Source organism: Fonsecaea monophora (genome assembly GCF_001642475.1).
Source record: "Fonsecaea monophora strain CBS 269.37 chromosome Unknown Scaff13, whole genome shotgun sequence".
In the NCBI taxonomy this organism is placed as follows: Eukaryota; Fungi; Ascomycota; class Eurotiomycetes; order Chaetothyriales; family Herpotrichiellaceae; genus Fonsecaea; species Fonsecaea monophora.
The window spans coordinates 308,069-321,086 of NW_019173944.1; the positions used below are offsets into that span (position 1 = coordinate 308,069).

Consider the following 13,018-nt stretch of genomic DNA (forward strand, 5'->3'; position numbering starts at 1 on the left):
AACATGACACAACGCGTGGCTTTCATCACTGGAGGAAGTGGTGGCATTGGACAAGCCACTGCTCACAAACTTGCAAGCCGTGGCATATGGGTAGTGATAACTGATATGGACGAAAAAGAGGGCACCAAAGTGGCGGACGAGGTGGCCAAGAAGTGGAATGTCAAGACCAAGTTCATCAAGCTCGATGTCACTCAGGAACAACAGGTCAAAGACGCCATAGCCTCGGCGTTGGAGTGGACTGGTCGTCTTGACTATGCGGCCAACTGTGCAGGAATATGTGAATCCATCTGGGCTGAAGAGGAAAGCATCAGTGTCGAGCTCTTTGATAGGTACGTGCAAGACTGATGCTCATTTGCGAAACTTCTGACTCTTTTTAGAACGCACGCCATCAACACCAAGGGCCTATGGTTGTGCCAAAAACACCAGGCGTTACAAATGAGGTCTCAGGAGCCTCGTCCCGTCTCATTTGAACCATCGCCCCAACACACTATCCCCGGACAACGTGGTGCCATTGTCAACGTCGTCTCCATTTCCGGACTTCAGGCTGCTGGTTTGGCTGCATACACGCCCTCGAAATATGCAGCTATCGGAGTGACGAAAAATGGAGCGAAATTCTACGGACCAGATGGAATCCGAGTCAATGCCGTGTGTCCCGGGTGGACTTTGACCAAGATGATCGAGAAGTCGATGGGCGCCGAAGGGACTATTGGGGCAAAGGAGAACGAAGAGTCGCCAGTCAGTAAAGCCATTGCCTTGCGAAGAATGGCATTTGCTCAGGAGCAAGCAAATGTCGTGAGCTTTCTGTTGAGTGACGAGAGCAGCTATATGAATGGATCGCTGGTGGTGAATGATGGAGGGTTCCACGACATCCGGTGAAGGACAGCCAGTTTTTGTGTGATACGATCCAATATAGACTTACTTCTGTACACCTTGTTTTGGTATAGACATCGCCATGGTTATGTAGACTGGACCTCTCTCGCAAGGTTGAATGAGTGGAAGGGTAGATTAGACAAGACTTAAAGAAGCATTTACTGGCGCTTTGCCTTGTTTAACTTGGTGCCAACTCTCTTTTCCCTGATCTCGTATACAGGTACAACCAAGACTGTGGTTGAGCAATGGCTATACCCAGCTATACAGACTCGGCACATCGGACCCGCCGTAGCCCGGGACTAGTACAAGACAAGGGAATATACAACATCCCAAGATTGACAATGATCAACGCCGCTCAAAGCTCCTCTCGGGGATGTAGCGAGTTTTACATGCTCTATTTCTGCTGTTCTTACTGATTATGACTCTCAGAATTTCGAGTCAGTTGTTCAATGTCTGTCACGGGACTTGAATTTATTGCCTCCCCGGACGGTGCTTTCCACACACTCCACAACGTTGGACACAGCATCCACAATTCCCCCCACAGACACGGCATTCCTGCTTATTGCGCTGGTCGATACTGAAGAACTTTCTCCAGCACGCGGTACCCACAAGTGGAGAGAATATGTTCCCCCATCCCACGGAATTGTCTCCATGGGAAGGCGAGTTTGTGTCTGTCGCCGATCTGATCACCTGTTTATATCCCAGCGGATACCCCGTCGTCGTCGCTATGATTTCTCAGGATTCCTATACAGATTCCTGTACACACGCAATCTCCATCATCACTTGAACAATTCCCTAGCAACATGTCGAACTTCAATCGAGGTTACGCTGGAAAGCTCCAAGGATTCTGGCTTCAAGCAGCCATCACCTTGTGCGCAGCCTGGGCCTTCACTCTTTTCGGTACCGTTGATCCCGGTCCCAGTTCCAATTCGAGGCCATGAACTCGCTGCTAACAGTCGTCCTCCTAGGATACGACCAAGGTGTCCTCGGCGGTCTCATTGCCCTGCCTAATTTCCTGTCGGCAAACAACATCGGTGTCCATGATGCGGATCTCCAAGGCACAGTCGTGGCCATCTACGATATCGGTTGTCTGAGTGGATGCATCATCTGTGGTTTTGTTGGCCAGATGCTCGGTCGCCGCCTGTTTATCGTCATCGGGGGACTTCTGATCTGTCTCGGAGCTGGGCTGCAGGCTGGGGCGCAGGGTACCTCGTATCTGATCTCTGGGCGTGTCGTTGGAGGTCTTGGAATGGGCATCATCACCGTCATGGTACCGGTCTGGGTCGCCGAGACGGCCAAAGCAGCGACTCGAGGCGCCTTGATCGCGACTCAGCTATCAATCGTCATCCTGGGCCTCACCATCGCCTACTGGTTCGACTACGGCATGATTCGCAACCATCCCGATACCGAGGCCGTCTGGCGTTTGCCCATCGCTTTCCAAGTGGTCTTCATCCTGTTGACCTTTGCCATGATCTTCTTCCTCCCGGAGTCGCCCCGTTACCTCTACGCCAAAGGCCAGACTGCCGACGCCGACGATGTCATGTCTCGCATCTACTCGGTCCCGGTTGACAGCGAGGAGGTATCCAAGCACCGTTGCGATGTGTTTGCGGCTCTGGAAGCCGAGAAGGAGTACAACTTCAATTTCAAGAACCTCTTTTACGATGATTCGCCGGTGAACACAACCTGGCGGCTGTGGCTTGGTGTCTTGGTTCAGGTGAGAAATACCGCCACTCCTGACTGTGAGGAGAGTGGTCAAGCTAACATCTGGTAGTTCTTTCAACAAATGGATGGGTGAGTGGTATCAGAACTGCTACTAACTACTAACTAACTGGTGCAAAGCAACAACATCGTCTCATACTACGCGACCTTTCTCTTCATCAATTCTCTCGGCATGTCGCAAAACCAGGCTGCCATCACGAGCGGTGGTGTCACATTACTCTTCCTCGGTGGGACTGCGACTACCATATACACAATGGAGAGATTCGGCCGACGATCAGTCATGCTATGGGGAGCCGTTTTCTGCTCTTTGTTCATGATCCTATTCACCATCGGACTCGCTGTCAACAACGACTCTTCCAACAAGCTTGCTGTTGTCAGCATCTTCCTGTTTGAGTTTGTGTTTGGTGCCTCGTGGTGCGGTGCGCCATGGATTGTAAGTTACTCACCAGAGTCTGAAGAGGGACATGACTAACTATTGGTCTCTTTAGTACGTACCTGAGATAGCACCTCTTCATGTGTAAGTGACACTTCCCAAAATGCCCCCAGCTGCCATGATGATCTTCATGGTCGGAGACTCCTAGAACCAAACTGACCATTCATTTACAGTCGTCACATTGGCACCTCGATGGGCGTCTTCACGCAATGGATCATCACGTTCATCGTGGTCAAGTTTGGACCGAAGGGGATCCAGGCTTCCGGATGGAAATTCTACCTGCTCTTCTGCGTCTTCAACGTCCTGGCCGTGCCGTTTGTCTACTTCTTCGTCAAGGAGACCAAGGGTCTGAGCTTGGAGGAGATCGACGTGCTCTTTGCGAAGAAGGAGTACAAGCACGTGTTGGAGGCAAGACTTCGGGGTGACGCAGAGGCGGGAGAAAAGGGTGCGGTCGAGAAGCAGGAGATTACCCATGAGACATTCGAGATGAAGTAGATGTACAGTGCGCACTGCAGCGGTGTTGTTAGAGGCATCGTCCTCGAAGGACAAGAGGAGGTTGAAGGACGACAATGATAGATTGCTAGAGGTTTAGAGTCCGGAGCCAGCCGCAGCTGCCAAAGACAAGACAAGTCAAGACAAGACAAGACAAGCCTTTAGAACTAACAAAGCCGCTTCCTATAGATCAAGAAGGATAGCCTAGCACCTGATCGTCCATGGATAGGAAAAGTTGCGCTTCTAAGCTTTTTTCTCTCGATTATGGCTTGCATCACCTTCATGTCGGAGTCAACTGCGTCCGACTGCGCCCATGTTCTACCACCACCACCTCCACTACCACCACCAAAATCCAAACTGTCCGTGCCTCGAAGCATCTACACAATCCACTCGATGCATTTCGCTTTTCTCTACCAAGCTACCCAGCCTCCATCGCTTCACCGATCGGATCGGATGCGGACAATGACTCATTTTCTGTACCTCGCTCAGGGATTTGGCCCCTTGGCTAGTCGCTACTTAATTCGACCACCGCGAGCCGAGGAACATGGGCTGTGGCAGTGGGCTGTGAGCAACACATTGAGTCATTGTCATCAATCCTTCGATGGCACTGCGTGTGATGGACACATCATATATTGCATGGAATGGTATGCACACAAACGGAGTGATGGTTTATCATGCTCGCCAGAGTCGTGTTTCTCCTACTCCTCCATCATTGGGCAAGCATTAAAGCAAATCGCCACATAACTATTGATATCAGCTCACAGATTGCACTCAAAATCCCACCATGCTGATCCATAATAGCTCCTTGGCCGACGAGATCTACGCCCTCAACGCCATCTACAGTGAGGGTCAGTTTGCCGCAACCTATTCCGATGCGCACCACACGACCGTGTCAATGCGACTTCCTGGGCTCAGCTATTCATTCCTGCTCCATGTTTTGGACGACTATCCTCAATCGCCTCCGAAGGTACTCGGAGTCGACAACCTCGTGGAGAGCTTGAAGCAGGAAGTCCAACAAAACGCCGTCTACTTAGGAGCGTGTGTCCAGGCCGTCCACTCCTCCGAAAGTGTGTGTCTATACGATGCCATCGAGGAGTTCCAGAATGTTTATACTGTCCTGCAAGCGCATACTCGTCAATCTCGAGACCCGAGAGAGGACGCGCAACTGAATTCGGCTAAAAGAGCCATCATACTGAAAGATTTGGCGGCCCGAGCCAGGGCGAAGGCGTCTGCAGGAGGCCACGAAAGCATCACCACGGATTCACGGTTCGATGTAGTCGACTGTGTTGTTTGTATGGACGCTTTCTTCAGGGTCGACGTCGTGAGCTTGGAGTGCCGCCATTTATTCTGTCGGGATTGTCTTCACGGCACGTTTGGGCCACCACCTTCGTATTTCGGAGTCTGGACTAACTGAGTACAGATGGTGCCCGGAACATGTTCAAGACGAGAAGCGAGATCAAGTGCTGTGGGCGGAGTGTACCACTCAAAGTGATTCGCGAGCACGGCGGCCTCGACGCAGAGGCTGTTGACGTCCTCGCCCACTGGCTCGAGGAAGTCCACGCTCCGAACCCGGTATATTGCCCGTGGGAAGACTGCCTGGCGCACATTCCGAGTTTTTGGGTCAAGGGAGACTACGTCAAATGCCCTTTCTGTAAGAAGAGGATGTGTATGGGCTGCAGGGGAAAGGAACACAGCGGGTTATGCATGCGAGACAAGAAGCTAGAGAGGCTCATCAAGAGACAGAAATGGAAGTTCTGCCCCGACTGTGGGCATCTCGTTGAAAGGAAGGAAGGATGCAACCATATGACCTGCGTTTGCTCCTCCGAGTTCTGCTATCGATGCGGAAAGACTTGGGAGAGGAGCGGACCGACCTGCGACTGTGGGTTCTTTCGACCACTTGATTGAAAGGGACAACTGACCCAGGACTCCCTCATGTATCACCAGTTCGAGATATGGAGTCATGTTTTGGGCCCTGCCTTGGATGGTCGCCGTGCACCAGCATGTCACAAGGCAGCCTCGTTTCCCAAGTACGACTGTCTCGCACCTCACAGACTATGAACGACCGCCAACTCGCCGACACAGTCTAGGCACGACTCCCGTATTCATTCCAGAAAATATCCATGGCTTCCGAGAATGATTTGGTCGGCAGATCCAACAGCCGATTTCCAAACCCGGGCCTCCCTTCATACTGATTACCCTGTGCGAAGGTGCCAAAGGTCAACTTTGGCAGCGCGCTGTTGTCGCCATTCCTGACCTCCTGCTTCCCTTGTTCTAGCCACGGGCCGTGCTCGACGTTTTCTACCTGCCACCCGGGCATCTTCTGCTGCACCGCATCCAACATTTCCTTTTGGTTGGTCCTGAAATCCTGGACCAGCAAAATCCGATTTTTGGACACGTCGGGCTTCTCGATCGCCTTGACCACGGCCAAAGCGACGGTGTCCATGGTTGTGGCGACGAATTTGGGCTCGCCACCGTCTATCAAAACGGCTTTCTTCTGGTCGAAGTGCAGCTGAAAGAAGCCAGAGATGAGGCCCATCTCAAAGAAGGCGTTGCAGCAAACACTGGTCCACTCGAGGCCCGTGTCTTGCTTGGAGATCAGGTAGTCACGAACGTCGTGCTTGATCTTGAACATCTCCCGCAACTGGAGCAGCCAGTCCGGCAAGTCGTCCAGGCCGAACTCGGTGGGGAAATACCGCTTCACTTTTGCGGCGATGCAGGCGTCGATGAACCTGTACTGCTGGTGCATGCCCATCATGGAGATGGCGGAGATGACAACGTCGACATCCTTGAAGGCGTCTGTGAGCTCGGCGACCGGATAGTCGTCAGCGACGCGGGTGACGGTGACGGCATCGGGGAATTTTGCGGGGGAAGAATGGCGTGTCAAGACCGTGACCTGGAAGTTTTGTGAAGAGGCCAACAGGTGTTTGAGGATCAGAGTACCTAGATTGCCGGAGCCGCCGATGAGACAGATTCGTCGAAAGGCCATGATTGTGGAATGAGTAGCGGGAGCGGGCCCTTTGAGGTGCACGAGCTTGATGTGACTGACTATGATACTGATATCGCCAGTCGTAGAGAAAAGGATGTAATTACTTGTATATATCGTACTTTCGTAGGGGTCCTTACCTACAGTAAATAGATCCGTTTGAGGGTAAGGGGGTTACCTGAAAGAGAGCTCTTTGACGTCTTTTTTCCCCCTTTCCTCCTGTTCGTGCTACTCCACCCCGTCTATGGTAATTCTTCTCAGCTCCTTCGGCAGATTGAATCTTGGGACATTTCCGGATGTGGAACGTGGAGCGTGGGGCAAGTTCTTGAGAAAAGAATAATAAGGGTCTGACAGAAAGAGTTTTCTGCGGGGAAGGCATGTCTCGCCACCACCACCACCACCACCAAGCACGCAGGTGGCAGGCTGGCAGGGCATGTGGAAAGGCACGGGATAATGAAGGATAGACCGTGTCAGACAATAAATAATTGGTCCTACCTTTCTTCATCTTCACCCTCACCTTCACCTTGACTTTGACCTTGAGCATCCCCTTTGCTCTCGCCATTATACCTCGTACCTGATCCCCGAACAGTACTCAGGATGCTCGATATGTTGGGAGGCAATTCGACGTGAGTTAGAAAAAAAACCTCCAAGAACAAGGGCCCATCATCCCTCGTTTTATCCTTTTTGCCTTTTTTTTTTTAATATGTTTATTCGATGGATTGTCTACCTGTACCATTAGCGCTCCCGGTACCTCTGTCTTTATAATTCAGGACACGCGGAGTGATACAAAACGAAATCCTTGCGATGAGATGACAAAACTAGGTTGCCAGGTATACGAGGTACATGTTAAGTAGGTAGACCTGATGTGTCCGTCTCTGCATTCTGCGGCGTTACGTCTCCACCTTTGGCTGATCGGGCTGCATCTGCACTTTCATGGCCTCGTCGCCGTGGCCGCCGCTTCTACCAAACTCGACGCCAGCTCTCTTCATCTGCACTCGCTGCTCCGCCAGCGCGTTGATCCACTGCCCGAGCCGCCACCCAGCTTTGGCCACCTGTTCCTCCACAATTGGCACTGCGCCCCTGTAGTAGGCGTCAGACAGGTCGTCGGGCCCCCGCCATTCCCAATTGCAGCACGTCTCACAGGGGTCTGGGCCGAGGTTTATCCCGACGTCCTTGAGCACATAGGTGCAGATGAAGGCGTTAGCCTCGGACGCCCAAGCCAGTGCACACTCCTGCGCCTTCGTGATGTTGGTGCACTGGTCCGACACGTCTACGCCACCCCTCCCAACGTCGAGCCGCTTCTTCAAATCCGCCGCCCACTTGACCGAGAGCTGCTTGTCATATTCGTTGTCCGGGTCCGCGTCGCGCGGCTTCTTGTACCCGCGCAACTTCTGGATGATCAGCTTGTCCCACACCTGGTGCAGATCCTCTTTCCTCGAGTCCGCCGCGCCCCATTGAACCATCAACTTCGTGCCCCCGCGGCATTTCTGCTCCGTGTGTAAAGGCTGCGTGATGTCGCCGAGGAAATGCAATAGGAATTTGAGGGCGTTGCTCTGATCTCCTAGCTTCAACCGTGGATTGTTGACTCGTTTGGTCTTTTGACAACCCGTCACCATGGGCCATAGAGCGTCAGTTTACACACCATAGTCTTTTTTAGGATAATATCAATGTAAGGTATGGGCAACTCTCTCACCATGTTTGCAATGGCCGTCACGATACATTTCTTGTCAGGATCGCAGTCGGCGTTGAAGTTGACCTTGCATTTCTTGGGCGGGTTGTCCTTTGCGTCGATATAGTGCCACGGCTTGGACCAGGGCATCCTAGTCTGCGTCGCCCAGTCATCAGCCCAGACCGCGCCGTCGGAGATGTCGAATGACTCGGTCGGGTGCACGAGCTCGTCAAACAGGTTCTCTGCTTCCGGGGTGAAGTACATCTGGGCGAGGTATCCGACGGTGCGGTGTCCGAGTTCGCCCCATGAGAAGGCCTTGCTCGCCAGACAAAGGAGGATGAGAAGGCGAGCCTTCATCGTGAGGTTCGCGACGTCAGTAGAAGTGCTGTTTATGTGTTTTGAGCGCAATGATACGCAGGTACCCAACTACCAGACGTCAAAGTAGAAGCAGTGCTGGAGAACAAGAACTGGCTTCTACCCCGGAATAAATAGCGAATGGACAAGGAACGAGCATGTGCCACTGGATCTCAGAGCTGAAAGCTTCTGTCTCTTGAACTCTCATCCACCACATCCACATGCTGAGAGTCCGTGCTGGAGCTGCTGCTGTGCATTGGTTGTAGAGATTCGAGTTACACAAAGGATGGGGGAGTGGAGGGAATACGAACAGTGAGCGTCAGGAACACGAAGACAGTCGCGGGCGAGTACAGTTCAGCTCCTCCAAGATACATGTAGCCAGCCAGCCAGCCAGCCAGCGCCTTTGAAGAGCGGAAGGGCATCCAGACCATGGTTGTGTGCGGAGTTCCTCAAGGGTACATGCTCGATGCTCTATCGCGTGGGCGTTCATGGACAATCCGTGACCTGCCTGTCAGCGAGAAACGATGCCTTTTGAATGTCCTAGGGAGTTGACTCTGTAGCACTCTAAGGCTGTCATGGAAATTCTCGCGTGCTTTGTTTGTGTCTGTATGCAGGAGCTGAACCACCTTGACGAACACGAATACGAACGCAGAGGTGGGACGGGGCTCGGCATTGATCCTGAGCATTCAGACAGCGCGACATACAAATAGTGTCTCCTGGCAGGCACCGCTTCTTGACATGACATGACCAATCTGTCTGGCGGAGCAGCACCGAGGTCATTTCTTATTGAGATGGGCTATACCACCGGCTGGTAGATTGACCTGGTGACAAAAGGGGTACAGCCTTGTGCGGAGTCCACAGGGCACAAGGCTGAAGGGATGGATAGCATGATGAGTGTTTGAGCCACACGGTTGACTTGGACCTGATGCGAAATGCCTCGTAGATTCCGTCAATGATAGATAGCTACAATTGCAGCGAGGTGTCGGAGACACGTCTTAAGGCCTGCACTCAACTGAAAATCCAATACCTGAAGCATGGCCGCTACAATATTTTGGCACGTTTCGGGTTTCAGATTGCCACGCATCCGTGCCCACCAGATCAACATTACCATTTGGGGTATAGGGACAACTTCCTCTTGACTGTGAGGAGTTGCATCTCACGTCAGAGCAGGGATCAATTCTCTCAATGTTTGTGCAATGCATCGTTGTCACTGGGGCCTCCACCAAAGCTGTGGTTCCGCCGAGACAAGGCTGCGGGGTCCCGTGAGAGGCTTTGGTCGTGACTTTGTGCTTGGAGAAGTCGTCTTTGGGGCGTCATGCCAGACAAACAAGTTTACAGAATCACAATCAACAGCTGGAAACAGGTCTAGGTATCTACTCTATGAAAGACTGCAGCGCAGTCTCTCATTGACCTATTTGGGCAGGATGCTCACGTGCAGGTCATGGTCACGTGCTGTTTCGGCCCCCATGCCCCTTTCGCCACAATCCCATGAGGCATGGCACAGCCATGGCAGGCCAACCGACATGCTGCGCAACGCCGCGTGCTTCGTACTCCCTCCATACTTTGCTTTCGTGCTCCATGTCGCATGTCGCTCACTTGTATTCCCAAAAGTCTTGTCTTCTCACCTGTCCGCTCGCTTTCAGTCATGCCCATTCTGACATGACTACGACATTCTCTTGTCCCCCCCTAAACTCCATTCAAGGCGACAATACCAGTATTTTGACTTGCAGCCATGAGTGAGGATCCTTCCTTTGTCACTCTGACGCTCCAGCAGCGTATCGCTGCCTTGAATGCTGCCCATATTGGCCGAATACCTGGGGAGCCACCCCAACCCTCGCCGCGCCCCCCTCCTCCTGTCCCTTACAGACGTCCCCCTCTGGTCAAACAGAACACCATCAACAACCCGCCTGAACACCTCAATGGTTCAGTTACCCACTCGAGATCAGGTAATCAGCCTGCTCCTCCACCTGCAGCGAGAAAACAGCCTCCGCCCCTCCCTTGTCGAAATCCCCCGCTTGAAGAACAGAGGCGAGGTTCGGTGACATCGATCAACTCTAGTGGTACGAGTGACACCGCCTCTTCAAAAGCCACAACCACTCGTACCAAGTCTACAGACTCGGCCAGCCGGATCAAAGCACCGGCATGGGGCGAGTGCGAACTCCCTTCTCTACCTCCTCGGAGTGGTAATACACCTGTGGTCTCTAGAAAGCACTCGGAGGATCTTCCCAAATATGTCAGTCGAGTTCCATCAAGCACAACACTCGTCACTTCAGCCACCACCACGGAAGCAAAACCTGCACCTCCTCCGCGCCCATCTCTTCCGCCGAGACGCCCTTCCCGGAAACATGAGGCTGAACACCGGGAGCATGTGGCCGAGACTCTAAGGAAGATGCCTCCCGTACCCTCAGTTGAATCAATAGAAAAGGCAAAAAAGGCGGCGTTCTTCTACAACACCCCCAAAGAACAACCATACCACCAGGAACCTGTCCCAGTCATGGAACCAATTCAACTGCCACTGAAAGAACCTGTGTCACTACCTGTTCGAGAACAACCAGGCCCAATGTTAGCCAAGGGGCACGTCCCTGTCTCATTGGGAAAGACCATAAATGGTTACTTGAAAGACGTCCAATCGGCTCCACCACCCGTCCCAAAGTTCTCTCGACCAGATCTTTCTGCCATACAGGCGACTAAACCCAAATTTGCTCCGAGCACTCCTCCAGTGCATGGCAGTCCTCAGGCTGCGTCCAGTGTCTGTCTAGTCTGCCGAGACTTCTCTGGCCCGGATACCCAAGCCACTCTGTTCCCTAGGACTCAGGTCACTTCGTTACAGGTTTTAGCCCATCAGCTAACCTCCCCATTTCCATCTCCTACCGACAAGGCACGGGCGATTTTCACCTGGCTACACCACAACATTGCCTATGATGTTGTTAGCTTCTTTAATAACAACGTACGAGGATCAACGCCACAATCAACCCTGCAAAGTGGCCTGGCAGTTTGTGAAGGCTATGCTGCACTTTTCACAAATCTTGCCACCTATGCTGGCCTCGAATCTGTCGTTATCTCAGGTCATGGCAAAGGCTATGGTTTCAATGCCCTCCCACCTGGGGCTCCTCTTCCCCCTTACAATGCAGGTCATGCATGGAATGCTGTGAAGATTGACGATGGAGAATGGAAACTTATCGACACATGCTGGGGTGCAGGCTATGTCCAAGGTGCAGGTCGGCCCTACGTGGCTAAATTTAACCCGGATTTCTTCACCATGTCGAATGAAGAATTTGCGATCAAGCATTTCCCGGGTAATAAAGATCAGTTTTTCCTTCCTGAGGGACGACGCATGAGTTGGGAAGAGTATATCGTGATTGACCCTGCCTGCTGGCCAGACATGGTTGAAGGACCGACGATTTTTACAAATGCAAAAGAAGACTACTCGATTGGCGAGAAGTCGGTGTTTCCGCGAGCGAGGAAAATCAGCGTACGTCAGCCCGATAGTGTCCGATTTCAGTTCGGTCTCAGATGTGCGCACTGGACATTGGAACGACATACGCAAAAAGGACCACCCCCTGTATTCATTGTCTCGATTAATGGTGTTGATGGGCGAGATAAGGATCTTGTTCCCATGGACTACTATCCCGGCCCCACGGGACAGGGTGGTGATATATGGGCGGTCGATATCCCAGCCCGCCAGCTGGGTGCACCTGGCCAGACCATCACGCTGTTTGCAGTCACGACCTTTGGCAACAGGCAGGATGCTCGAGGTCTCACAGTGATGGAGTTTCGCGAGGGCAAAGGCAGAGTTGGGATGGGATTTACCGGCGTCGCAGCCTGGGACTTGGTTTGACATGCCGCTCTTTTTGGCTGCAAGATACTATGGTTAATTCGCATTATCAGCATGGCGCTTGGAAAGTTAGCACCAGCTGGAGAGAGACGCTGAGGAACCGCGCCTGTAAACCGTGTACGGTTTGGTTTCGCATTTGGATGCACAAATGGAAGGCAAGTCCTGGATCACATTGGAAACTCCCCACCTGCATCGAGATCAACGGGGTTGATCTCGTGGGTACGAAACCAAGCAGGGACGAAGAAAGAAGAAGCGTCCAAATCTTCAATCCAATCATGAAATGTGTTTGAGTGAGAGTGGGAGAGAAACAGGACAAAGGCACCAAAAGGAACGATGGTGCCAATATTAATGATAATGAAACCCCGACCAACATAAAGATACCCCATGTAGAGGTGTGTGTGTGTGTGTGTGAGAGAGAGAGAGAAAGGAAGACTTTTGCACCGTGAGAGACTCTTCTTCAAATGACTGATCCAAAAAGAACAATCGCTTTTACTACAATATGCCGTGTATGTGTGTACGTATACTTCCAGTGTGTGTACGTATACTTCCAGTGTGTGGTACCGATGCATGTATGTATGTTTGTAGAACTGACTCCCCGAAAGAACACCACTGCCGTCGCCAGAAAATGCAGACTACTACCTAAGTAGGTAGGAAGGAACGAAC

General features: G+C 52.2%; 6 protein-coding genes across 6 annotated transcripts; 4 read left to right on the forward strand and 2 right to left on the reverse strand.

Annotated features, from left to right (window-relative positions):
• Positions 1-3: 3 nt before the first annotated feature.
• On the forward strand, positions 4-876 carry AYO21_02889 (hypothetical protein; the record flags this gene model as incomplete). The annotated part of the gene is made up of 2 exons (XM_022652865.1): positions 4-329; positions 378-876. The coding sequence occupies 2 exons, from the start codon at positions 4-6 to the stop codon at positions 874-876; spliced, it is 825 nt and encodes a 274-aa protein (XP_022514890.1).
• A 797-nt stretch (positions 877-1,673) lies between these two features.
• AYO21_02890 (hypothetical protein) lies at positions 1,674-3,517 on the forward strand (the record flags this gene model as incomplete). Its single annotated transcript, XM_022652866.1, has 6 exons — positions 1,674-1,770; positions 1,827-2,584; positions 2,642-2,661; positions 2,710-3,022; positions 3,078-3,106; positions 3,196-3,517. The coding sequence occupies 6 exons, from the start codon at positions 1,674-1,676 to the stop codon at positions 3,515-3,517; spliced, it is 1,539 nt and encodes a 512-aa protein (XP_022514891.1).
• Positions 3,518-4,298: 781 nt separating this feature from the next.
• AYO21_02891 (hypothetical protein) lies at positions 4,299-4,928 on the forward strand (the record flags this gene model as incomplete). Its single annotated transcript, XM_022652867.1, has 1 exon — positions 4,299-4,928. One exon carries the CDS (start codon positions 4,299-4,301, stop codon positions 4,926-4,928), a length of 630 nt encoding a protein of 209 aa, XP_022514892.1.
• A 669-nt stretch (positions 4,929-5,597) lies between these two features.
• On the reverse strand, positions 5,598-6,500 carry AYO21_02892 (hypothetical protein; the record flags this gene model as incomplete). The annotated part of the gene is made up of 1 exon (XM_022652868.1): positions 5,598-6,500. The coding sequence occupies one exon, from the start codon at positions 6,498-6,500 to the stop codon at positions 5,598-5,600; it is 903 nt and encodes a 300-aa protein (XP_022514893.1).
• Positions 6,501-7,387: 887 nt separating this feature from the next.
• On the reverse strand, positions 7,388-8,951 carry AYO21_02893 (hypothetical protein; the record flags this gene model as incomplete). The annotated part of the gene is made up of 3 exons (XM_022652869.1): positions 7,388-8,092; positions 8,191-8,592; positions 8,832-8,951. The coding sequence occupies 3 exons, from the start codon at positions 8,949-8,951 to the stop codon at positions 7,388-7,390; spliced, it is 1,227 nt and encodes a 408-aa protein (XP_022514894.1).
• Positions 8,952-10,252: 1,301 nt separating this feature from the next.
• AYO21_02894 (hypothetical protein) lies at positions 10,253-12,358 on the forward strand (the record flags this gene model as incomplete). The annotated part of the gene is made up of 1 exon (XM_022652870.1): positions 10,253-12,358. One exon carries the CDS (start codon positions 10,253-10,255, stop codon positions 12,356-12,358), a length of 2,106 nt encoding a protein of 701 aa, XP_022514895.1.
• Between the last annotated feature and the right edge of the window lie 660 nt (positions 12,359-13,018).